General features: G+C 52.2%; 4 protein-coding genes and 2 pseudogenes across 4 annotated transcripts, besides 11 other annotated features; all 6 read left to right on the top strand.

Moving 5' to 3' along the window:
- Positions 1-20,429: part of a sequence feature (areas not merged during assembly with more than two copies in the genome that could not be assigned to a particular haplotype) that runs on past the window's edge.
- Positions 2,541-2,625: a microsatellite.
- Positions 2,741-2,879: a microsatellite.
- On the top strand, positions 2,923-6,804 carry Tc00.1047053506537.71 (annotated as a pseudogene).
- Positions 7,201-9,600, top strand: Tc00.1047053506537.80 (trans-sialidase, putative; the record flags this gene model as incomplete). The annotated part of the gene is made up of 1 exon (XM_814640.1): positions 7,201-9,600. The coding sequence occupies one exon, from the start codon at positions 7,201-7,203 to the stop codon at positions 9,598-9,600; it is 2,400 nt and encodes a 799-aa protein (XP_819733.1).
- Positions 9,548-9,573: a microsatellite.
- Positions 10,531-10,608: a microsatellite.
- Positions 10,638-10,670: a sequence feature (AT_rich).
- Tc00.1047053506537.100 lies at positions 11,724-14,030 on the top strand (annotated as a pseudogene).
- Tc00.1047053506537.110 (hypothetical protein, conserved) lies at positions 15,838-16,518 on the top strand (the record flags this gene model as incomplete). The annotated part of the gene is made up of 1 exon (XM_814641.1): positions 15,838-16,518. The coding sequence occupies one exon, from the start codon at positions 15,838-15,840 to the stop codon at positions 16,516-16,518; it is 681 nt and encodes a 226-aa protein (XP_819734.1).
- Positions 17,272-17,682, top strand: Tc00.1047053506537.120 (hypothetical protein, conserved; the record flags this gene model as incomplete). Its single annotated transcript, XM_814642.1, has 1 exon — positions 17,272-17,682. The coding sequence occupies one exon, from the start codon at positions 17,272-17,274 to the stop codon at positions 17,680-17,682; it is 411 nt and encodes a 136-aa protein (XP_819735.1).
- Positions 17,783-17,804: a microsatellite.
- Tc00.1047053506537.130 (protein kinase, putative) lies at positions 19,658-20,542 on the top strand (the record flags this gene model as incomplete). Its single annotated transcript, XM_814643.1, has 1 exon — positions 19,658-20,542. One exon carries the CDS (start codon positions 19,658-19,660, stop codon positions 20,540-20,542), a length of 885 nt encoding a protein of 294 aa, XP_819736.1.
- Positions 20,430-21,699: a sequence feature (haploid, Esmeraldo-like haplotype).
- Positions 20,641-20,732: a microsatellite.
- Positions 21,160-23,541: part of a mobile genetic element that runs on past the window's edge.
- Positions 21,700-23,541: part of a sequence feature (areas not merged during assembly with more than two copies in the genome that could not be assigned to a particular haplotype) that runs on past the window's edge.

Genomic DNA, 23,541 nt, shown 5'->3' on the forward strand with positions numbered 1-23,541 from the left:
AAAGGATTCAGCGAACCGCCTAGCGGAATTAATGAATTGCGGCTTTGCCTTAATGTGGATTTCCATGCGGGAGGCGTTGCAGTTCCCAGAAGCAAAGCGGCGACAGAGTAGTAGGAGGTCTCCGGGCTTCCAGGAACGTCTTCGAGCGGGATTATTTATTGAGGCACGAAGCATTGTCGTAATTCCGGCCTGCCATGGTGTGGCGAGTGCACGGGGTGATCCATGTCTCTTTAGCGGTGGAAGTGACGGACAGAGTCATCGCAGTCACGTTCCACACTTATCCTTTAGCGCACCACCGCCATGGCTGGATTCCTCAGGTGTGCACGTGGAACGTGGGAGCCTTGGATGACGCGGCATTGGGATTCGTTGCCCGCTACGGCCCGCGTGTTTTGTGTGTGCAGGAGGTGTGACGGCTGCTTCCGGCAACCTGCACATCCATTCACGGCGCGGCCTTTGATTTATTTGTCACATCGCATTCCACAGGCAAGGGATATTCTCGCGGATTGGCCACGCTGGTACGGGGATGCCTCCACGAGGAATTCTTCTTTTTTTTTAATTTCCTTCTGGCTGTGCGAAATTCATGCACCACAGCAGATACAGAGGGATGTGGCGTTAGCATGGAGAGTACGATATTCATCGAGACTTCTTCCACGGCGGCGTGCGTCTATGCGCCTTCTCGTCGAACCGTGGAAGCACGCAAGCACACGTCGACGGTTTTGGATCACCTGGCGACTCACATTGTGGAAGTACCTTTCTGTCTGGCCCACAGCGCCGAGGAGCGTGCACACGGACGCAGTTCTTCTTCGGCCGCTGCGGCGTGTCCAGGAACGAAGCATGTGATGCATAAGCCAAGACGGCGTCCGACCTCGCACAGCTCACAGACACATGGAGCACCGGCATCGTCGCATTGGCCGAAGGTACTATTTGTACCCGACGGCTCAAGACGGTGGCTCACCGCACCACCGCAGCAGGCGACTGGGAACCCACGCGCACGGACTTCATTCTCACTCGTGGGGAAGAGGCCGCACTGGCCCGCCTCCGCAGCTAGGTTTCGCACAAATGCGGATGGCTGCTACGACCACTGCAAACCGCTATCCCAGGCAAATGTCGTTGGTGTGCGGCGCGGATGCCGCACTGGTGTCGTGGCGCACATGGTTGACGCCCATGGCATTACGCGCTCCCAGGCGCTGCGGAAATTTAACTTCCCCGGTGAGTCGGAACGGCTAGGAATGTCGCCGGAACCACCACCCGCCACTTGGGCGAGGACGAGAGCGAGGGACGGCACGCCGATCGCACCTCCGCCACAGACCGCACAGCCCAGGCCGAAGCTACTTTTATGCTGTTTCCGCACGGCGTCGTACGACCAACAAGCCGGACCCAGACTTTGTCACCGACACTGCAACAAGCACGACCGCTTCGGGTCAAGAAGAAAGCGTCCCGGGAATATGGCGATCCTGCTGCATCCATCCCGTCCCAATGCACGTCCTGTGGATTCAGGTCCGAAACAAACGAGTCCAGTATCTTACATACGCGCACACGAACGCTCCAAAACAGAACTGCAGCCGGCAACAAAGACTACGGCACTTCTTCAATGCCCTTAACGTGGTAAGCAGCCGGGCATTGCCGAGGTGTTGGCCAGCCACACCCGGCACAAGCACCCCGACGGTGAGAATGTCACGACGCCAAAAATGGTGCCACAATGCACGCACTCCGCAAAGCTCGAAACGCAGCAGGAAGAACGCCAACTCTGCACAGCGACTTTGCTTCCGCAGGCGGTTCCCTCCGCCGCGCAGGAGAATGCCGGCGAGGGACGGCGCACCGTGTGCCCAAGGCAGCACGCACACTTCCATTCATCAACGTCCCGCTGCTGCCGATTGAATGGCAACAGAGGCGTCATGCTGCCGATAAGGCGCACGTTGCCCGGCGATGGCACCCCGATGGGATCACTACCGGTCAAATTTCGCCGTCCATCATGCGGCTTTTAGTCCCGCAAAAGTCACGGAATGGGCCGGCATAGCACGGTACACCACGGGCATTGGCCGTACATCGTGAAATAGAACCAGCGTGAAATGTGTGACGAGACACTTCCGCATCTACTCTGCTGCCCGGCTCTGTAGGCGCACAGCCAAAAACAAGGAGTGGACGCTGGGGAAGTGAGGAATCCGTGCTTTGCAAAAAAGTTGGCGCAGTTTTCTTCTCGAGGGGGAAAGGCTCTGCCGCCCCCCAAGCATCACCCCCACACGGCGACGAGGTGGAAGACGCCTTGCAGATGCGGCAAATTGCCTTTGCTCCTGGTAGGTTCCCCTCTTTTTCTCCTCATTTACGGACTTTTTGAAAATTTGTTACTTGATTTCTTGGCAGTGACGGATTATTTATTTTTTACTCCACTACTCCGAGGGGACGCGTAACGGGTTGTGTTTTACGCCGTCTCCTGCAGCGCCATCTCCGGGGGTTGGGGTTCTCTTCCGCATCTCCAATCAGCATGGCGGACGTGCTTTACGATGGTGGCCGGCGTGCGGGTCTTTGAGGTTATTTAGGAAAAAAAAACGAAGAAATGCAAGAAGTAAGTAATAATAACAAATATACAAATACCAAAATTGGCGAATATAAATAAATAAATAAATATCGATACCCATTTGTTTATCTAGGGATGTACATGTTTGTAATTAATAAAGCAACAAATCAATAAATCAATGAACGAAAAAAAATTTGTCAATGAGGAAAAAAAGGGATAGAGGGGTATATTCATATCTAAATAGATATCTATATATTTTAATTATATAGAATGTTTCTATACTCATATCTACATCGATATATATACATATATGTACATGTACATCAATTGATGTTTATTTTTATATTTATGGTTATATATATATTTTACATTTTTTTATTTGTGGCATTCTAGTTCAGTTGTGTCATTTATTTTTTTTCCGTGGATCTACACCTACGTTTTTAGAGAGAATAGGCATTCCGTCCCGCGGTCAAGGTTTCATATGCACTGAAGCACCCCATCATACAAAAGTTGCAAGGGGTTTTGAAAAGCCCATCCCAATTGAATGATGGTTGCTATCTTCTTTGATTTCCTGAGGAGGTGCAACGTGTGAGTGCGTTGCCTCTGCCACCCAACACAATGATAACTTTCAACGAGAAGTTTGCAGGTTTATTGTGCAGTTTTCTTGAGGTGTAGTCCACATCCGTATTTTGGGAGTGAATGCACGGTGTACCTGTGTAGGATGCTGAGGTTGGCGTCAGCGAGGCATGGGATAACACGTACTCCGGAACAAGTGTGTGGCGTTGGCCCGAGGAGGCATTGTGTCAACGGCATCATTGATTGATGGACGGGTGATTTTGAGGCTGTTAGCTTCCTTGCTTTAAGGAATGGAACGGCGCTGGCTGACCAGGTGCCACTCGCTATCTAATCTGTCCTGGATGTGGCTTAAGAGACGGTGCGGGCGCATGCAGAGGGAGAAAAGGAAGTAGGACGTTGTGTGGAAATGCACGTGGACTTGTCAGATGGTCACGATATCCCTCAACAAGTGTGGAGCCCCCGACTTGATGTTTCGATCTTCCTGATAAAACTGCCTGGGGTGGAGGTGAGTGCGCTGACTTCCGTTTCACCGAAATTTCCTTCATCTGACAGGCTGCGCGGCTGACGTGGAGGGACATCATGCGCATCTGTTTCCGGCGGATGCGATGCCGTTTCCCACAAATGAGGGCGATTTCCCTGATGATGTGCTCCGTCGTCCTCACTTGTTTTATTTGACGACACGACGCAACGCGGGGTTGGTGCTGAGCGACGAAGGCTTTCCGTCTCGGTTGGAACCAAAACGGAGAGTCCATGAAGAGGCATGCTGCTCGCGACTGGTTGATGCTTGGCCTGGGAGGAGTCTGAGTGCCGCCGTGGAGCATCTCATTCGCCTGATTGCAGAGCCCTCTACACATTGCACAGGCCTCGTGCTCCTGAGCAGTGCCGATAGGGGCGGATTGCATGATAGTGTTTTATTGCTCGAAGGCTCTGTGAGGAGGAAAAATATTATTTATTGTTCTTTGTTCCTGAACGAGACGAATCTGTTCTTTGATTGAAGTACGAGTGCCTTGTCGCAGTTCTTTTGGCCGCTGGGGGCTTTGGTGTTTATTCCAATCAATGGCTCTCACTGGCTGTTCCAAGGCCTAATATCGACTGGTGTTGTCGTTCATGGGCCCACGTTGCTTGGCCCATCAATTATTTGTGCAACTGGACAACAAGTTCTCTGTGGGTGTGAATCATGTTTCGCGGAATATGACCACAACAGCTGCTGACCGGGCCGGTGGATGTTGCGTCCTGTATGACAATGTTCTTGCGGATTTCACTCTGTTGCGTGTAAGTGATGTTACATCTGTTCCTCGTTGTGTGGCAAAGGCCTGAACCAACGGAGGATAGAGTGTTGCGATGAAACGCAGCACAGACAACCCTCGTGTTGCTCATCGTTATGCTCGTTTTCACTGCGGTCCTCGACGTGGGGAAAATTTTATTTTGTGCGGTATGGAGAGCACTTATCCGGTGGCATATCGCCGTGTGGCGGTATTTGGTCAAAGGACCCTGTGGAATACTTTGTGAGGGCGAAGGGTGATGGCAGGACTGTCGTGCCCGCACAGACGGAGACGAGAATGGGATTTTTGATGTGCCCTGCAACACTGCGCGCTCGATTGCGCCATTGGATACATGCAGAGCAGGCGGCTCTCCGGTGTCTGTTGGCTTCACGGCCAACCCGCTGGCCCCTTCTGAAGGGCATTCAAGAGCATTTGTTCTCTGAGGGTGTTTCTGCTGGGTGGTCCGCACACTGCAGTGTCCGCTCCATTGGGCTTTTTCTTTGGTGAGAGGATGGTCTGTTGCACTTCTTGGGCCCCTGTGGAGGGGGAGGGTCATGGGGCAACATGCCCACCGCTTCGGTGTTGGCGCACCACGTGCTTGCAGTCGCGTTACGCAGGAGGCATAGTTCTCCGTTGCAGGATGAAAGCGAAGTACTATTGTCCCTTGCCAGCAATGCACGGTCATCTTGTTATGTTGTTTAAGCGTTTCTGCTGGATAACGAGTTTGCAAATGGTTACGAGGGATGTGTGGCTGCAGGGATTGAGTGCCGCTTTGGTTTTTTCTGACGGGCAGTGTTGAGGAATTACGGATGCTTGCAGATGTCATCGCCGGTGTGAGGGCAGGTGTTTCAGCCACCCGAAGCGCGGCTGTTGGGAAGACGAGTTTCACTCTTGCGGTGGGAGCAGGCATCGACGAGGCGAATGTGCGTGCTCACCACTCTACTTTCTGTACTGTTTTGCCGCGACGACAGGATCTGATCACCAGCCACATTGAGCCATCGCCATGTGGCCACAACGTTGTCTCGAAGGGGTCGAGAGGCCGCAGGGCACGGCATTTGCATTCATCCGTGGAATTGTCACGGGGGGAGAAATGCGGGCCTTTTCGGCGTCTGGCATCTCGCTGCCTTTTGACGCCATATTCGGTGAGTCCGTGGGTACTGTCTGGTGCTCCTGCCTTTTACTGGATGATTGGAGCTGCTGAGATGTGGAGGACATTTGCTGCGCCTTCTTTTGGTATCTTTGTCGCACGCCGTGTTCGAGATGGTTTTCGATTGCCGCATTGCATGGGGTGCTGCAAGGCGATGCTTTATGCCATGCGGTGGAAATATTTAACGTCATTGAGGTGCCCCCAGAGGGTGGGAGTGGCGATCCCCCAGCGCGGGTGATCGTTGACGGGCTCACACGCCCCTTTGGACTTGCTGTCTCTTTGTTGTGCGTTCATGGACTGACCGCGGATATTGCAGAATATATTCAGGCCGCTGCAGTGCTCCATGCATTCAAGGTGTTGTCCTCCGCGCCGTCAACCTCGGCAGCTGACCGACCGGTGTCTTTGAAGGATTCGGGAGGAGGATTCATTCAATTTGTTTTACGGCTGGAGTCAATTCCTCCATTTCTGTCGGCTAGACACGCCCACACCGTCACCTTGCGTTCCCTTTCCCCAATGGGAGGAAAGGGTGGCGACGAACCCCGAGAGACGGTGGCACTTTTTGTTGCATCGCCGAGGCATCGGTCAGCGGCAGTTGACGCATCAGCCCCTCCTGAGGGTCGGCGACACAAACTCTGTGGCTGAGACGATTTGGATTGAAGTTCACGGGGCAAATTATGCGCCTTATTTCCGTGCTTATGCCGATGGAATGTAAGTATTTGTCCCTTCTTTTGATGCTGCCTCGTGTGTGCCATGACACTCCGTTGAGGATAGCACGAGGTGCTATTGACCATGCTATTTCGTTAGACGCCACGGCTCTTTTTGGGTGTGTGATCCGACTGTGTGGTGGGTCGGTTGAGGGGGAGGACGTGGATGGGCCGCGCCTACCCGACTGCTGTGCCTTATTTTGCTGAACGTCTTGACCAAATTGCTGTTCTCCTTTTGCTTGCCTTACCGGGCCTGGCGACCTCTTGAGGAGCGGTGCGACGGTGTGGACTGTCGGGCTGCTGAGGAGGCCGCGACTGCGCGGGATGTCCTGCGGAGTTTTTTGCGTTTCAGAACCACTCTAGAGAAGAGGACATCTCATGCCTCCTTAACGTCCAGGAGAGTCAATGGAGGGATCGCGGTTGCGGGATCGCACTTCACGAGGGTCTGCGCTCGTTGATCGCGTCGACGGTGCGCTCTGTGTGTCTTCGACCACTGCCGAAGCATCCCGCCGTTTTTCTTCCGGTGAACGGGAAAATCCACCGACACGTCGAGGGGGTTGCGGGGGATGTTGCAGCGAGGAACGCCTTAAAGGCTCTTCAGTTACGGTGCGCTGCTTGCAAGGATCCCGCAGCACTTGGGATTTTGCTCGCACTTACTTTCTGCTGTCTGTCTGTTGGTTGGTGCCGTTTGCCGGAGAGCGTCTTGGCCCGTGCGCAACCGTCAATTTCTCTGCTTCTGTGTGTGGCCTCACAGTGCTTGAGCCGTTGTGAAAGGTGAGAATAATTACTGTGGCGGTTACGACGACGCTGATGTGTTACACTGTGGATGGTGGCGCCACCACTCCTCTACCACGTTCTTTTTTGATGCTTTTTAAATATTAATTTGATTTCTTTATTTCTTTCACACTTTCTTACGAAGAAAGAAAGCAAACGCTAATCGCTACTGTGAAATTCGAAGGCACTGAAAGGACCAACAGCAAACACACACATATTTATATGCTCTCACGTGTTGCTGCAGTGAAGGCACCCCGCACACACCACCGTCGCCGCGTGACCGGATCCAGCGGAAGGAGGAGGGAAGGAAGAGAGAGTGAGCCGCAGAGACCCAACATGTCTCGGCGTGTGTTTGCTTCCGCGGTGCCGCTCCTCCTCGTCGTGATGATGTGCTGCAGTGGAGCTACGACCGCTCAGGTGGAAAAGGCCACTGAAGCTTCAACTTCTGGGTCGGCATTGACGGGTGCCATTGCTGCAGAGGGGAGTGCTTCAGGGGATGTTGAGGGGCTGCAACGGGTCGATCTTTTTGTGCCGCAGACGACACAGGTGCTGCCGAGGAAGGGGACTGTTCCAGTTACGACGAGGGATTCATTTGTTTCACCCTCTCTCGTCAGCGCTGGTGGAGTAATTGCTGCTTTTGCCGAGGGTCACATAAATGCCAAATATCAAGGTGCTCAATTAACTAAGCCCCTTTCTTCTGATGTTGTTGCGGAGTACATCGACTCTGCGTGGGAATGGCCCACTCTTGTTGAAAAGGTCAAAAAGGAAGAATGGAGGGCACACACTGTGCTTGGTAAAGCGGAGGGGAAAGAGGGTTTTGATGTTGTGCTCCGCCCCACAACAATTACGAAGGGCGACAAGGTGTTTCTTCTTGCGGGAAGCACTGCCTTGTCCGATGTAGATGGGAGTTTGGAAGAGGGCAGCTTGGAACTAAAACTGGTAGTTGGTGAGGTCACGAATGCCACGGGCGGCGAGCCGAGTAAACGGATCAAATGGGGCGAAGTTCAATCGCCGGTGAAGCGGACTACTTTAGCTGCTCACAAAGGTAACTTGACGGATTATATTGCTTCGGGTGGCTCAGGTGTTCTGATGGAGGATGGCACCATTGTGTTTTCTCTGATGGCGATGAATAGAGAAAGTGAAGTTGACGCTTACTCCATGATTATTTACTCGACGAACAACGGCAGTAACTGGACGCTCTCTGAGGGCATTTCCCCTGCGAAATGCGGTGCACCCCGCATCACCGAGTGGGAGGGATCACTTCTCATGATTGTTGATTGCGAGAATGGCCAGAGTGTGTTCGAGTCGCGTGACATGGGGAAAACGTGGACGGAGGCCATCGGGACACTTCCAGGCGTGTGGGTCAACTCACAACCGGGAGACTATCCGGACGAAGGCTTGCATGTGGATGCCCTCATCACCGCGACCATTGAGGGCAGGAAGGTCATGCTGTACACACAGAGAGGACACGCCTCGGGGGATAACGCCAATACGCTCTACCTTTGGGTGACGGACAACAACCGCTTGTTTTCTGTTGGACCAGTTGGCATGGGCAATGCTGGGGAGAAGGAGTTCGCCGGCACCCTGCTGTACTCGGATGGCAAGTTGCATCTTTTACAACGGATGGCCAGTGGTGAAGGCAGTGCCATTTCACTTTCCCACTTGGCGGAGGAACTGAATAAAATCAAGTTCGTCCTGAAGACCTGGGCGCAAAAGGACGTTTTCTTCTCCGGGTTGTCTATACCCACGGCGGGTCTGGTGGCAGTTTTTTCAAACGCATCGGCCAACAATGGCACGTGGAACGACGAGTATCTTTGCCTGAATGCGACGGTGAGGAACGCCACGAAGGTCAAAGATGGGTTTCAGTTGACGGAGCCTGACTCCGGGGTAATGTGGCCTGTGAACATTCCGGATTATAATAAGCGTCATGTGTTTTTGAACCACAACTTTACACTTGTGGCGTCGGTGACAATCGAAGAGGCCCCGAGTGGGAACACTCCTCTACTGATTGCGGTGTTGGCGAACACTGAGCCCACGCATACCATGAGAATCCTGTATACCGCGGATAACAAGTGGATGACGATGCTCAAGGACGAGAAAAAACCAACAACGGAAAGTGGCACTTGGGAGCCGAAGAAAGAACACCAAGTGGCACTCATGCTACAAGGCAACAAGGCCTCTGTGTACGTTGATGGTGAGTTGCTGGGGGAGGAAGAAGTGCCGTTAACAGGTGAGAAGCCACTTGAGCTTTTCGCGTTTTGCTTTGGCGCGTGCGGTGAGGAGAACCCCAGCCAAGAGTCCCATGTGACGGTGACGAACGTCTTTCTTTACAATCGCCCACTAAATTCCACTGAGAGGACTGCAATCCAGGAAAGGAAACCCATTCCGACGATCACTCCAGAACCACAAGTAAAAATTGCTCCCAAACCTGTCGTACCTGCTGCACCTGTCGCACCTGCTGCACCTGTCGCACCTGCGGTGCCTGCTGTACCTGCTGGGAATGAAGGGACGGCACGAGAAACGGGTGATGGTGGGGCAAATGGTGATGCTGGTTCCGCGTACGGGAGGGTGCTGCTGCCGCTGCTGCTTCTGCTGGGACTGTGGGGCTTTGCGACTGCGTGAGGAGTGTGCGGTCTCAGTGTGGAGCACTTGTGCCATTCCCTGCACCGACACTCACACACCGCTAGGAATAAATTACTCTCCTCAATTCTTTTTTTTTTCTCCCCCTTTCTTTGCTTGTTGCCTTGGGGCAACCAATATGAACGTTTTTTTTTTTTTCATTTTTAATGGTTTAAATTGTTTAAATTCTTATTTTTCATCCCCCATCCTCTTTTTTTTGCTTTTGGGGCAATCACTATGGACACTTTTTTTTTTTTTCTGCTCTTCCCTCTTTAATTGTTTCTTCTGCACTCTTCCTGCGAGGGGTGCCGTGTGTTTCCCGCCCAACTGCTCCACTCGCACACCCACCGACACGCACATGACGACGGCCCTGTGCGCCTCGCCTGCTGCACGCATGAGGAGGGGCCGCGACGAACGGCGCGCTGAGGGAGCCGTGAAGTGTGGGCGTGCGACGAGGGCCTGTGGGGCGGAGCACACATTTCTCTCCCTCTTGTTTTGTTTTCTTTGCGGCCAGGGCTGGCAGACACCCGCAGCGCCACACACACACACGCAGCCACGCCCTGCCGCCGTGTTTTTTTTTTTTGCTGCGCTCACTCTCCCGATGGAGTGACGCGATTCCCGTCGTGTCTGCGTGCTTCTCTCAGTCCCCACACACACACGAGTGACTGTGCTCTGCGGGCCGCACTCGCACGCCGATGGGAGGGCTGAGGGGAGCAGCAACACGCAGATGACCCATGAAATATAAACGATGTGCGGACACATGGAGGGTCGGACAGTTGAAAGACATTCAAATATTTAATTTTCTTTTCGGACAAAATATGCAGACAATTTCTGGAGCAACATGGTAGTTAGGTGCTTTTTGTGTGTGTGGGTTTTCTTTTTCTTTTTCTTTTTTATTTGGGTGTAGCCGTAATAGAGGACGACATTTTTCAATTTTTTTTTTTTTTTTGCTTTTTTCATTTTTTTCATTTTTTTTTTTCATTTTTTTTTTTTCATTTTTTCTTTTTTTTTAAGGTGTGAGTTTTGGAAAGGTGAAGATGAATTTTTTGTATTATTTTTATTTAATTTTTTATGAATTGCCGCTGCTTTGGTCTGCAGTGCAGTCATGAGTTTGAGCAGTCCTGTTATTTTTGCCATGCACTTTTGCTGTACATTTTTGTTTGTGTGTCTCTTTAAATGCTCTGCTTTTGTTTTTTTACCTCTTTGCCTCGTGTTTCTGCAGGCACACACAACCACCCAAAATACACATTGCAGTGGATTTGGATGCTTCCTTTTGTAGTGCGTGCGGGTGGCTGCCGCCTCCTTCTGTGGGCATGAAGCGAGGGGAGGAGAGGGAGCGCGCACGGCGAGTCACTTTTCCTGCAGGCGTGATGCACCACCTATGACCGCTTTGAGTCGGGCATTAAATTCCATTGTGGGTGGAATGGCTGGAAATGTTGTTGCCGCGTCATGGATGGATGAGGAATCACTTCTTCTCCTTGTCCATTGGTGTGTGACTGCTGGCGGTGTGTGCCTTCCTTTTGTGGAGGGCCGAATCCTCTTACCCGCGGACTGGCAGCACTGCGATGGTGTGTGTGTGTTTGTGTGAGGGCTGGTGTGGAGTTGCCGGCCAGGGCGAGGACCGTGACGGTGCTTTTCCCGCCTGTCGTTTGTTTCTTTTGTGTGTTTGCGCTGCTTCCGGCTTTTTCTCCCTTTTCTCCTGCGTTCCTGCGTGGAGTGGCCGCATGCTCACGGGCCATGTGGATTGTGAGTGCCTCTTGACGGCATCCATTCATCTCCCTCCGCCTGTCTGTCTGTCATTCCCTTTTGGGTGTGGCGTGTTACACTGCGTGAGGGCTGGCCCGCACACACCGACGGCCCGCCGTGACTTGCCGTGTTGCTGCTCTTTTCTGTGTGCGATGGTCCTCCGTGCTGTCCCTTCCGGATTGTCTCGTGCCTCGCTCTCTGCGTGGGTGCTCTGCTCTGCTCCCCACTGACCTTTCTGGTGTATTGCCGCTGTTGTCGTCTTCTCCACTTCTTGAACACACTCTCTTACGAAGAAAGAAAGCAAGCGCTAATCGCTACTGTGAGATTCAAAGGCACTGAAAGGATCAACAGCACACACACCGCCCACGCACACATATTTGTATGCTCTCACGTGTTGCTGCAGATAAGGCACCCCGCACACACAACCGTCGCCGCGTGACCGGATCCAGCGGAAGGAGGAGGGAAGGAGGAGAGAGTGAGCCGCCGAGGCCCAACACGTCCCGGCATGTGTTTGCTTCCGTGGTGCTGCTCCTCCTCGTCGTGACGTTGTGCTGCAGTGGAGCTGCGACCGCTCAGGTGGGAAGTAATGCTGATGCTTCAACTCCTGGGTCGGCATTGACGGGTGCCATTGCTGGAGAGGGGAGCACTTCAGGGGGTGTTGAGGGGCTGCAACGGGTCGATCTTTTTGTGCCGCAGACGACACAGGTGCTGCCGAGGAAGGGGACTGTTCCAGTTAAGACGAGGGATTCATTTGTTTCACCCTCTCTCGTCAGTGCTGGTGGAGTGATTGTTGCTTTCTTTGAAGGTCACATAAATGCCAAATATCAAGATGATCAATCAACTAAGCCCCTTTCTTCTGATGTTGTTGCGGAGAACATCGACTCTGCGTGGGAATGGCCCACTCTTGTTGAAAAGGTCGGTAAAGGAAGAATGGAGGGCACACACTGTGCTTGGTAAAGCGGAGGGGAAAGAGGGTTTTGATGTTGTGCGCCACCCCACAACCACCATGAAGGGCAATAGGGTGTTTCTTCTTGTGGGAAGCACTGCCTTGTCCTATGTAGATGGGAGTTGGAAAGAGGGCAGATTGGAACTAAAACTGGTAGTTGGTGAGGTCACGAATGCCACGGGCGGCGAGCCGAGTAAACGGATCAAATGGGGCGAAATCCAGTCTCCGTTGAACGAGAGTGCTATAGCTGCTCACAAAGGTAACTTGACGGATTATATTGCTTCTGGTGGCTCAGGTGCTCTGATGGAGGATGGCACGCTTGTGTTTCCTCTGATGGCGGTGAATGAAAAAAATGATGGCGTTTACTCCATGATTATTTACTCGACGAACAACGACAGTACTTGGTCGCTCTCTGAGGACATTTCCTCTGCGGACTGACGTTAACCCCGCATCACCGAATGGGACACGGGATCGCTTCTCATGATTGTTGATTGCGAGAATGGCCAGAGTGTGTTCGAGTCGCGTGACATGGGGAAAACGTGGACGGAGGCCATCGGGACACTCTCAGGCGTGTGGGTCAACTCACAACCGGGAGACTATCCGGACGAAGGCTTGCGTGTGGGAGACCTCATCACCGCGACCATTGAGGGAAAGAAACTCATGCTGTACACTCGGCAAGGGCACCCCTTCTGGGGGGACTGAAGCCAAGGCGCTATACCTTTGGGTCACGGACAATAGCCGCACGTTTCTTCTTGAGGCCCTTTCTACGGATCATGCTGTGGGTGAGACGCTTACCAACGTCCTGCTGTACTCGGATGGTGCGTTGCACCTTTCACGAGAGAGTATTGTGGGAACGCGCCGGGGCATATCCCTTGCCCGCCTGACTGATGAGCTGAAGACGATCAATTCTGTCCTGAGGACTTGGGCACAGCTTGACGCCTCCTTTTCCGCTTCGTCCACACCCACGGCTGGTCTGGTTGGATTCCTGTCCAATACGTCGTCCGGTGGCGACATGTGGATCGACGAGTACCGTTGCGTGAATGCAACGGTGACGAAGGCAGCGAAGGTCGAGGATGGTTTCAAATTCACGGGGCCTGGATCCATGGCAAAATGGCCCGTGAACAGCCGGGAGGATAACAGACAGTACAGCTTTGTGAACCACAGATTCACCCTTGTGGCGACGGTGACCATCCACCAGGTTCCGAAGGGGAGCACTCCTCTGCTGGGTGCGGGTCTGGGGGACGGTGCCGGCGCGAAGATCATTGGGCTGTCGTACGGCATGAATAAAACGTGGGAGCCAGTGTTTGACGGCACAAAAACAGCACCGGGGAGCACTTGGGAACCTGGGAGAGAATATCAGGTGGCGCTCATGCTGCAGGACGGCAACAAGGGCTCCGTGTACGTGGATGGTGTGATTGTGGGGACCCCGGAGACGATACCAACGCTTGAGACGCAGGGGCCTGAAGCCTCATTCTTCTACATTGGGGGCGACGAGGGAGACAGCGGCAGCAGTGTAACGGTGACGTACGTCTTTCTGTACAACCACCCACTAAGTGTCGGTGAACTAAAAATGGTCAAGAAGAGCGACGCCAAAAAAGGTAACAGTGACGGCTCCATGCGTGAGGGCATCTCTCGGTTGCTGGGGTTTTGCACCTTTGTGGCCCTTTACTGAGAAACTGCAGTGAGGACTTCCTGCCTCCAGCGGGAACATATGCGTCTGGCCACGCACTCTTCTAAATTAATTGCCGCTTTCTGTGACGCCTTGTTTTAACCATTTTATTCTACTTTGTACCCCCTTCGCCGCGCAGGTCCCTTCCTCCATTTGGAAGCATGCTCCCCCCGGGGCCATCATCGCGTGGTTTTTGTTTGGTTGGTTTTTTATTTCCCCCCCGTGTTGTGGTCCTCCGAAAATGGCGGGATCTACTCAGTGTTCTTATTTTTGTTTGTTTGTTTGATCAGAGGCGCGCTCGGCACCGTGTGCCACGCCGATGGCGCCGGCCAATAAAAGAGACAATGGAATGGGGACACGAAACCACGCCGAGTGTCCCAGTGGAATATAAATAATGTCTGGGCACCGGGGGTTTAAACGACTATAACGAGTGTAACGTATTTCTTCATTATCTGCAGGCGAAACAAACGCACCGATTTGGAGGCCACGCACCAGCGTACAGTTTTTTTTCTCGATTGAATGCATAATGGAAGACGGATTTATCTTTTCTTACTTTCCAGCATATGTCCCGCGGCTCGCCACGACGTGGGCAGCCGTGCAGTGTTGCGTTCCACCATTCATCCCGTTTGTTTGTTTTCTGACGCCCCGTTGTGGTTGTGTGTGCCCCTAAATGATTTGCTTTTTTTTGTATGTGTCTGTGGGTAAGAACTTAACGACAATTACACGATATATGGGTATTGCAGTGTACTCCAGCGATGGGGTCCGTACCCTTTCGCGGTGTTGGGGCTTTGGTTGCGTATAATATCTCCGCAGCAGAGCGTTGCTGCGAGCACGACGGAGACCAAGACGACTCCACCCCTCGAGAAGGTTCCACGCCATGCCCGGTGCGGGGAGGTGAGGCGGTCTGCCTGCAGACTGTCGGTCAGAACTGCACGGCCGTTTCGTAGCGGTCACTCCGTTGATATCACCCGTGGCGGTGACGTCCACAAGAACAATGGCCCGAGGAGGAAGGCTGCATCACTGTTTGGCAGCTTAACACTGCAGGCCTCTCGTCCGTAAAAATATTGCATTTGCTGCGTGATTGGAGCAGCGTCCACCTGACATCGTTCTTCAGCAGGAAATAAATAACCGTGGTGACGTGGCGACGAAATTATGTGGCCATAATGACTACCTTCAGGCCTCACTGGGCGCGGTGGTGGCGTTGCCATTCTGGTGCGCCACTCTCTACCGTGCGAGCGCCTGTCGCTCCCTGGCACTGACCTCCTGGAGACCATTGCTGTCCGTGTATTTCCACCGGGCTGTCGCAGCATTTGCGTGGTGAATCTCTACAACCCTCCCACAGCAATTGGTCAATAATCCGCATTTATTAATATCGTTTGTCGCTTGTGCCCGAAGAGATTATCGCGGGTGAATTGAATTGACATCATGAGTTCTGGGACAGTCATATGTACCATCAAGGACTGGAGGCGATAATTTCGCCGCTGTTCTAATCGATATGGATTTCGAACTGGCAGATGACCCGACACAGGCAACACGGATCACACATCGTAATGTCTCGTCCCCTGACGTGGCTGCGTATTGCGCCCTACGCATCTCCCACTGGGCATCCGCCCCTTACATGGACTCGGACCACTGCTTAATATCTTACTTGGTAGAGATGGATGATGGCATCCCGCGACTAGCAAACACGCTGCCTTGACGGAAGAAAGCCGCCTTTACCCTGCGTAAAGCTGATTGCCCTGCTTCCACCTCGTTGTGTGAAACCCTCCTTGCCACCGCGTCCACATGGTTGGACATTCACAGAGGCATCTTACGAGCAGCTGAGCGCCATATCCCGCCTGGCAGCCGTGACAGCTCCAAAAAGATATGGACACACGAAATGGAACAGGCCGAGCCCGCCGCCGAAGCAGCACACGAAGCACACACATTGCCTCACCCGGAGACAGCCTACTTTGAGCCGAATGTACCCGGAAAAAGGGAGGAACGAAATCAAGCCTTACGCCGTTGCTCCGCTGTGCTTCTGGAAGCCCGCGCGAAAATACTTGGAGCCTCACCCAGCCCGAGGTGGCGATATTTCCGCGGCATGGCGGCGCCTCATCCTCATCCTCTGGAATCGGTTGTGCTCCGCACCGAACTTGGCCGCGTATGCGCCTTGCCTCGGCAACAGGCAAATCAGCTTATCCGTCATTTTGTGCGGGTTTCACGTGCCATACCGCCTTATACTGCTGCTCGCTGCACTCCTTTGGTTCCTGGTGGCTGGGAAATGGATCGGCCTTTCCCACCGTATGAACTTGACGTGGCCATCCGTGACTCTTTGCTTGGCTCAGCCCCTAGCCCCGACGACATGTTGGATGAATTCCTGCACCCTCTCGGGCCCGTTGCGCGTGGCACTCTTAGAACGATGATCCACAACTCCTTCGCAAATGGCAGCCTGCCTGAAGACTCCATGAGCGGAAGTGACGACGGGGACTCTTCTTCACCGTCTCAGGCGGATATTTCTTGGTTGCCATTGTCTTCCATGGTAAAAAAGAGTGATGGTGAGGACTCACTGGGGCTGTGATTGAAGGTGCTGCACATGACGGTAGAGGCAATTTATGTGAAACGAAACAACACCAAAAAGCAACAACAATGTTTCCCTTTTTTCTTTCTTTCCGTCTTTCTCTCTCCCTATATATATAGTGTGTGTCTGCGGCTTAGCTTCCTTCATATGGTTGGCCTTGTCATTACTGTTACGGATGTCCCTCACGTGTGATAGTATTTATGTATTTGTATGCACATATTCTTTTTTATGCCTGTTGATAAATGCAGTAGAAATAAAGTATGGCACATGACGATCAGGCCATCGGTATTAGGCGAATGGACGTCTGATAGCTCAATGCAGAAGTGCGAATTATGTGAGGTCAAATTTAATTTCGGGTGCAGGCGTCATCATTGTCGGTACTGTGGCGGTATTTTCTGTGCGTCATGCTCGAGCTTTTTTGTTAAATCACAAAAGCTTCATGTAAATAAACCACGACGGGTGTGACGCAAATGTTTTGAGTTTCTCTCAAAGACACCGCAGGCTACAAATCCGTCCCGTGCTAGTGCTCATAGCCGCCATAAAGAGTTGAACGGTGTGAATGCCTGTAATTGCGAGTCCGATCGTTTGACTACTGAATCCGCCCAGGCAGCAACTGCTGTCTCTTGGACGCCACGACGAGAAGAAGATCGAAATACCGCAGGTACATTTCCCGACGAGGAGAATGCTGACGATGCTGATTTGGATGATGACGACGACGATGTTTCCGCTGCTCTGGCAGGTGTATACTCCTCTATGGGTGATGGGCAACACACCGGTGGCCTCGCCTTTCTTGCTGCACCGCAGGACAACCTTCGGTATTCAGAGGGCTCTGACGTAATTCATGTTCTTATTTATGTATCAGCTGCAAGGTGTCAGGTGATTTTAGTTACGGTGAGTGATGGGGAAACCGTGTTGATGCTCGCTAAGCGTTTGGTGGATGTGCACTTCAGGTTGGGCCGTGGATCTCTCAAGTCGATTAGAACGGCTGCGAGAGATATTTTACTGCGAAAACTGAGGTTCTCAAGTGAATCCATTGTTGTAGAGAATGAGGCCAATGCGAGTGGTGTGGCATCTCATTGTGAACACTTGTTTCTCTCGACTCTGTCTGCCTCCGAGCTGCAACATGCGCACGATGGGGATCCTATGGAGGGGTTTTTTTTGTAACGAACTCTGCAATGAAAATAAGGACGGTATGATGTGTTAGTCGTTGCCTCTTTATTTTTACTTTCACGTGTTTGTGTTTTTGTTGTAATTTCCGCGTGTGTTATTTATTTATTTATTTATTTTTTCCTTTCGTCTCCGGCACAATTTGCAGAAAAAATGGCCCTCATTTGGCTGCCGTCTTTTTTTTTGTTAAAAGAGTTTATTTCGTTGAAAAACTGTGAGTTTCCCCTCGTCTGCGTTTTCGCACTCACGGCGAAACAAAAGGAGGAGGAAAAACTTATGAATTTTTGTCCTTCCAATTGAAGTGCCAGTCCGCCCTCCTGTGGAATACGTGGATGCTCCGCCTTGCAATCCGCAGTGCTCAAAACATCTCATATTTATTGATTTGCAGCGTTTTTAGCCTTTAGTTTTTAGAAACTTTTTGGAACGAATGTGTGAGTTGTGGGGGGAATTTTGATGGTGCTGCGCGGGAAGGTGGCGGCTGCAGTTTCTTTCTGTCGTCCCGCCCGCCTCCTTCATTGCGCCTCACGCGGTGCAGGGGAGTCCGGCGGCCAAAAGGGGCACTAAATTATGGCTGCGGCTCTGCTGCTTTGCGACGGGTTTGGCTCTTGTCGATTTATTTGTCTGATGGCTTTTGTTGCGTGTGCATGCGTGCTGGATGATTTTTCTTTGGAGCGCGTTGATGCGGAGCGATGTGTGATTAAATTGTCTTCTCCCATTTTGTTGTGTTTTCCTCCTCTCACATTTCTGAGGATAAGACGTCAACGACCTCATCTAAGCACATGTTCATTTCTTTTTCTTTTTGCTTCTTTCTCTTCTTTTTACTTTTGAAGAAAATGGACGTTTCCGTTTTTCTGAAGGAGTTTAAGAGGGCGAGGAAGGAATCTGGCGGCAGCGTTCCTTTTGGTGGCGAGGGAGCGCGGGTGCCGCAGGTGTAACAAACGCATTTTCACAAGACGCAACAACAACAACTGGACGTATTTTATCTCCGGATGACTCGGGGGAAAGTGAGCAGAGCATCAGCGATCGTGGAGACGAAGATGCGCCGCCTTCATATCTCTGAGAAGCAAGAGGCAACGGTATGATGCATTTTGGCGGCGCACGCAAGAGGGAGGTTTGGGCCGTACACGCGGGTCTTTTACGGAGATAAAAACGTACCGGACGAATCGGCGTCCAAAGACGGACAGCAGCATCCCCAATGCGACAGTTCGGAGGGCAACTCACTCCATTCCTTTACGAGTAGCAGCCAAGAGGGGCGGCGCGTCAACCGTTAATAAACTACGTGATGAGCTCTTGCGGAAAAAGAACTCTCTCAGTCAATCATTGGTGGTGAGGGAGCATACAGGCGGTTGTTGTGCGGATGATTCTCGGGAGTGTGCATTGAGCACAGACGCTGAGGAATTTCTTGTCTGTGTAGATGATCTTATTGCCCCTGAGAACACGGCTATGGGTCAGTCTCCCTTTTTGGTTGAGGATCGTGCGGCACAACTGCAGGCCAGAAATGAGGGTGATGTGGCCACAGCCACACCGAAATATTCCACGGAAGAGCAGCAGTCTTCTTCTCTTCCTCCTCCTCCCCCTGTTGAGGTGGAAGTGCGCCATGAGAAACCGAGGACTGAAAGAGTGAGTTTGTTCGCTCGAGCAAAGATGTGCTCTGGTGCGACTGCCCCTGTTGTGAATAGAGAGTCAGAGGTCTTAAATACGAGAAAGTTTTTGAAATAATTAGATTCTGACGTGGAGAAAACAGTAACTACCACCACCACAAAAAATGGATCTTTTTGAGATAAATTGGAGTTCTTTCAGTTTCTATGCATGTGCTCATTAGGGAGGGGCATTGAGGATGATCTTTGGGTGCGGAGGGATTTTGGCATCACCGGAGCCAATTTTTTGCGTTCCATTTATATTTTCACGATGCCGTAGAATGGAAGGGAGGGGTGGAGAAGAGAAATAAAGAAGAGAGAGGTGGTCGCTTGAAATGGATCGTTTTATTGTTGGATCCCCAATTGGTGAGGGCCGCTTTGGCGTCGTTCGTGCTGCAGTTGTTAAGGAATCTGGAGTGCCAGCCGCAATCAAATTCGTCACAACTCCACGTCTCGATGAGGGCATTCCGCACCCCACAGCGAGGGAACTACTCGTTGCATTGCGATTGGTGCATCCTTTTGTTATTCGGACATATGAGGTGGTTCCGTGTGGCTGCTCCTTGGCGTTAGTGACGGAGCGTTGCAAGACTGACTTGGCAACAGTCCTCTCGGGGAGAACTGCCAGCAATCCTCTGCCCGCGTTAGAGGCAAAGTCTTTATTTAAAATGCTTCTTTTGGCGTTAGCGTACATGCACAGCGAGGGTGTTGTTCATCGAGATGTGAAACCTTCAAATTGTTTCTTGACTGCGGAGGGGGAACTACGCCTCGGCGACCTTGGACTCAGTCGTGCATGGGATACGGAAGCATCCATGACTCACGAAGTCGTTTCGGGGTGGTACCGGGCTCCCGAGTTACTTCTGGGCCAGCGACACTACGGACCCGAAATTGATGTGTGGTCATCAGGGTGCGTATTTGCGGAACTTCTACGGGGGCACGGTGGTGCCTTTTTTGCAGGCGATGGAGATATTTGGCAGTTGTCACGAATATTAGATGTATTAGGGACACCGACGCCCACATCGTGGCCATCGGCGGTGCTGCTTCCCGATTGGGGAAAGGTGCACCTTGAGCCGAAGCGTCCTCTTCCTCTCCGTGAATTTTTCCCGGATGCCTCTGAATGTGCATTGGATTTGCTGCGAAGATTACTTTGCCTGGATCCTCAGAAGCGTTTGGCTGCGGCTGGCGCCCTTTGTCACGCCTACTTTAGTGAATACCCGACGTGAAGGTCCATGGATAAAGGGACGCGGGGGCTACGTGTGGTGTGCGGGGATGAAAATTGGAACTGCTCGTATAAATGCGTGCTTATTTTCCTTGACAATCCTTTTTGTTTGTTGTTGTTATTTTAATGGGTTATTATTATTATTTTGATTACTGTTTAAATTTATTTTTATTTTTTAATTACATTTTGTATTTGTTCTTGTGGATTTTAAACTGTGAAGCCCAAGTTTTATCCAAAGTAAAAGAGAACTAACGCGTGTGCAAGAGAGAGAGAAGGAGGGTGACGAGCACATGTCTAACATAATAATGTATCGTTGCCTTCATCATTTCTCCACGTTGCCACTGGCGTTTGTACGACGGACTGCTACAAACAGTTACGTCAATCGCCATATTGCACCATCAGCGGCAGAACCAATTTCTATGCTTTGAATAATTGGCAAGGAAAGTCTGTCGGACCGCATGACTGCTGTGATCCCAGAGAATATTTTGCGAAGTCCTTTAAAAGAGTTTCCGGCGATGAGCGAGCAGGATGCCCTTTCGCTTCTCCATTCACTGGGTTCACGGAATAAGGTATTAGAGCATGATTGGGCAAGGATACTATGAGCCAGGGCACACCACCCGTTTTTTTTTTTTTTTTTTTCTACTCTTACCAGCGCGTCTAGCTACACAATGCCATCTGAGTGCCGAAGAGGTGGTCGAGCAACGACAAAAGTTTCCTGCTATGAAGCAACTGCCATTGAGAGAACTTTCCGAGGCGAAGGTCCTGTTCAATGCCCAGCCGTTGACGCACAGCCAAGGTGCCTGGACATTCTAGAAGCAGATGGTGCAAGGTTTCCTGCGGGCCGATTGGCGTGCTTGTGGAAGCTGGCTGATCCTGCGGCAGCAGAGATCGCCTCCTGGCACTGCTGTTCCGATGCCGTGTGGCGTCTGGGTTGTGTGCGCAGCGACTTCTGTGCTGTGCGGTGCTTCTCCGTGTGGGGAAAACCATGTCACAGAAATCACATTTGAGCTCGGGAAGCGGTGGAGGATGTTCCGGATGAAATGACCGACAGTGACTGACGAGACCCGAGAATCCCGTCAATGTGGAATCACAGTGCGGACATTTCTCCTTCCGACGGCGTGTGAGGGTCCGTCTCCTTACTGGAGAGACGTCTTCCTCCCTCGCCGTCGGGGGAACAGTGTCCGTCCCCGGTGCAGTGGGATCGGCGTTAGAGCGCATATATGCAGACTGTTCCGGTGAGATGTTGCAGAAACGGCATTGGTTTGTGCAATCTCTCACGGCCCAGTATAGTCGGCCCCAGAGCTCAGATTCCCCGCACCTTGCCCTTGCGAGGTGAACCAGTTCCTGACGGTGTAGAACTTCCTGAGTGATCAGGTCCTTACCGCTGAGATCTGATGGCCTTGTGCCGCAAAGCAAGTAGCGGTGAGTGTCTTGACGAATGGTACTACGCCACTTGTTGGTGAGCTGGGTAGTAAAACATGTCAGCAGATCCGTATGCCATAAAGGTGCGATTCCTTGCTCCGTGTATTGTCCACTTTCCATAGTCTGCGTCGCATGCTGATCTGCAAGCTCGTTAGCATGTACTCCGCAATGTCCGTAACAAAACTGCAGGTGCACGGACCAGCCAGCACACGTCAGTGTCAAGAGACGCTGCCAGATCTGGTCCTCCGTCCAGTCTGTCTGACTGAGCGGGCCCTTGTTTAGAGCCGCTAGAAGAGACTGACTGTCCGTAACCACAAGCAGGGTTTTACGCCTGTGGCGGATACGAGGAATCATCAGCTTCTCTAGGGCTAGAAGCAGCGCACGGGATTCCGTCCTGTAGCTGCATGGGCGTGCACCGCAGTTTATGCTGGCCTTTTCTATTATCTCCGATGAGTTGAGGGATGAAAGCAGTATTCCAACCCCTGCTGACTTGGGAACGTCGACACCGCCATCGGTCGCAAGTATCCACGAACGATGACTGTGCAGCGCTAGAGCCTCTTCGCTGACCCTGCGCTTTTCCTTATCAGCTCTTCTTCGTCAGTTATTGAGTGGTCTATCGGAAGTTCCACAGAGATGGTGACCCGGTGAGCGGAGGCCGCAAACCAGGGAGGAATGGAGCTGCGAAAGAACCGCTCTTCGCGTGGTGAGCTCTCGGTGATGCCATAGTCTTTTGTGTATGCGTCTACGAAGGCATATAGCTCGTCCCGAGATAATGGCGAGATGCGGAAACCGGCGCGAGGCGGTGGCTCAGGCGGGGGTCTCCGCATCCAGTCCATCTGACATGCGCGTGTGTTCTCAAATATTGAGAGCCGCGCGCGCAGGCAAAGGACGTGGAGCGGCGGCATATTAGCCTCCAGTAGTGCGGATTCCGGGTCGACAGTGCTCGGAACTCCGCTGACAATACGTGCTAGGGTTGCGTACGTCTTCTGCATCTCATTCTTCGCTGAATCCGTCGCTACTGCCCATATGAGCTCGCTGCCATAGCGTAATTTGGAAGCACCGTATCCAATGACAAACGTGCGTAGGTCATGTGGAGATGGTCCCGCCTCTTTGTGCGCTATGCAGCGTAGCTGCGATATCCGTTGCGAAGTGGCAGCGCATTGCTTGGTGGCCGCCACATTTAGCGTCAGTCGTGGATCGAGATCCATGCCGAGAAGCTTCGTAGTTCGCGATGCCCCCATGGTCATGACTGGGATTTGGCATCCAGCCACTACCAGGGGCCACCTTCCTTCACGATCATAATCTGACTCCGTGTGCGTGGAGAGTGTGAACCAAGCGGCTTCACACTTTGACGGGTTGATGGCCAGGCCATTTTCCTGACTCCACGCATGCAGTTTTTGAAGAACCATGTTGGCAGTGGGAATGGCGTCTTCCCGGGACTGCCCCTTAACGATAATAGAGAGGTCGTCCGCATACATGTCTGCTGTGACACCCGCAAAGCTGTTCAGCAGATTGAGAAGTGGGTGTACGTAAAGGGAGAACAAATACGGTCCCAGTACGGACCCCTGAGGAACTCCTCGC

The sequence above is a fragment of the Trypanosoma cruzi genome, genomic scaffold (genome assembly GCF_000209065.1).
Source record: "Trypanosoma cruzi strain CL Brener 1047053516603 genomic scaffold, whole genome shotgun sequence".
Taxonomy (NCBI): domain Eukaryota; phylum Euglenozoa; class Kinetoplastea; order Trypanosomatida; family Trypanosomatidae; genus Trypanosoma; species Trypanosoma cruzi.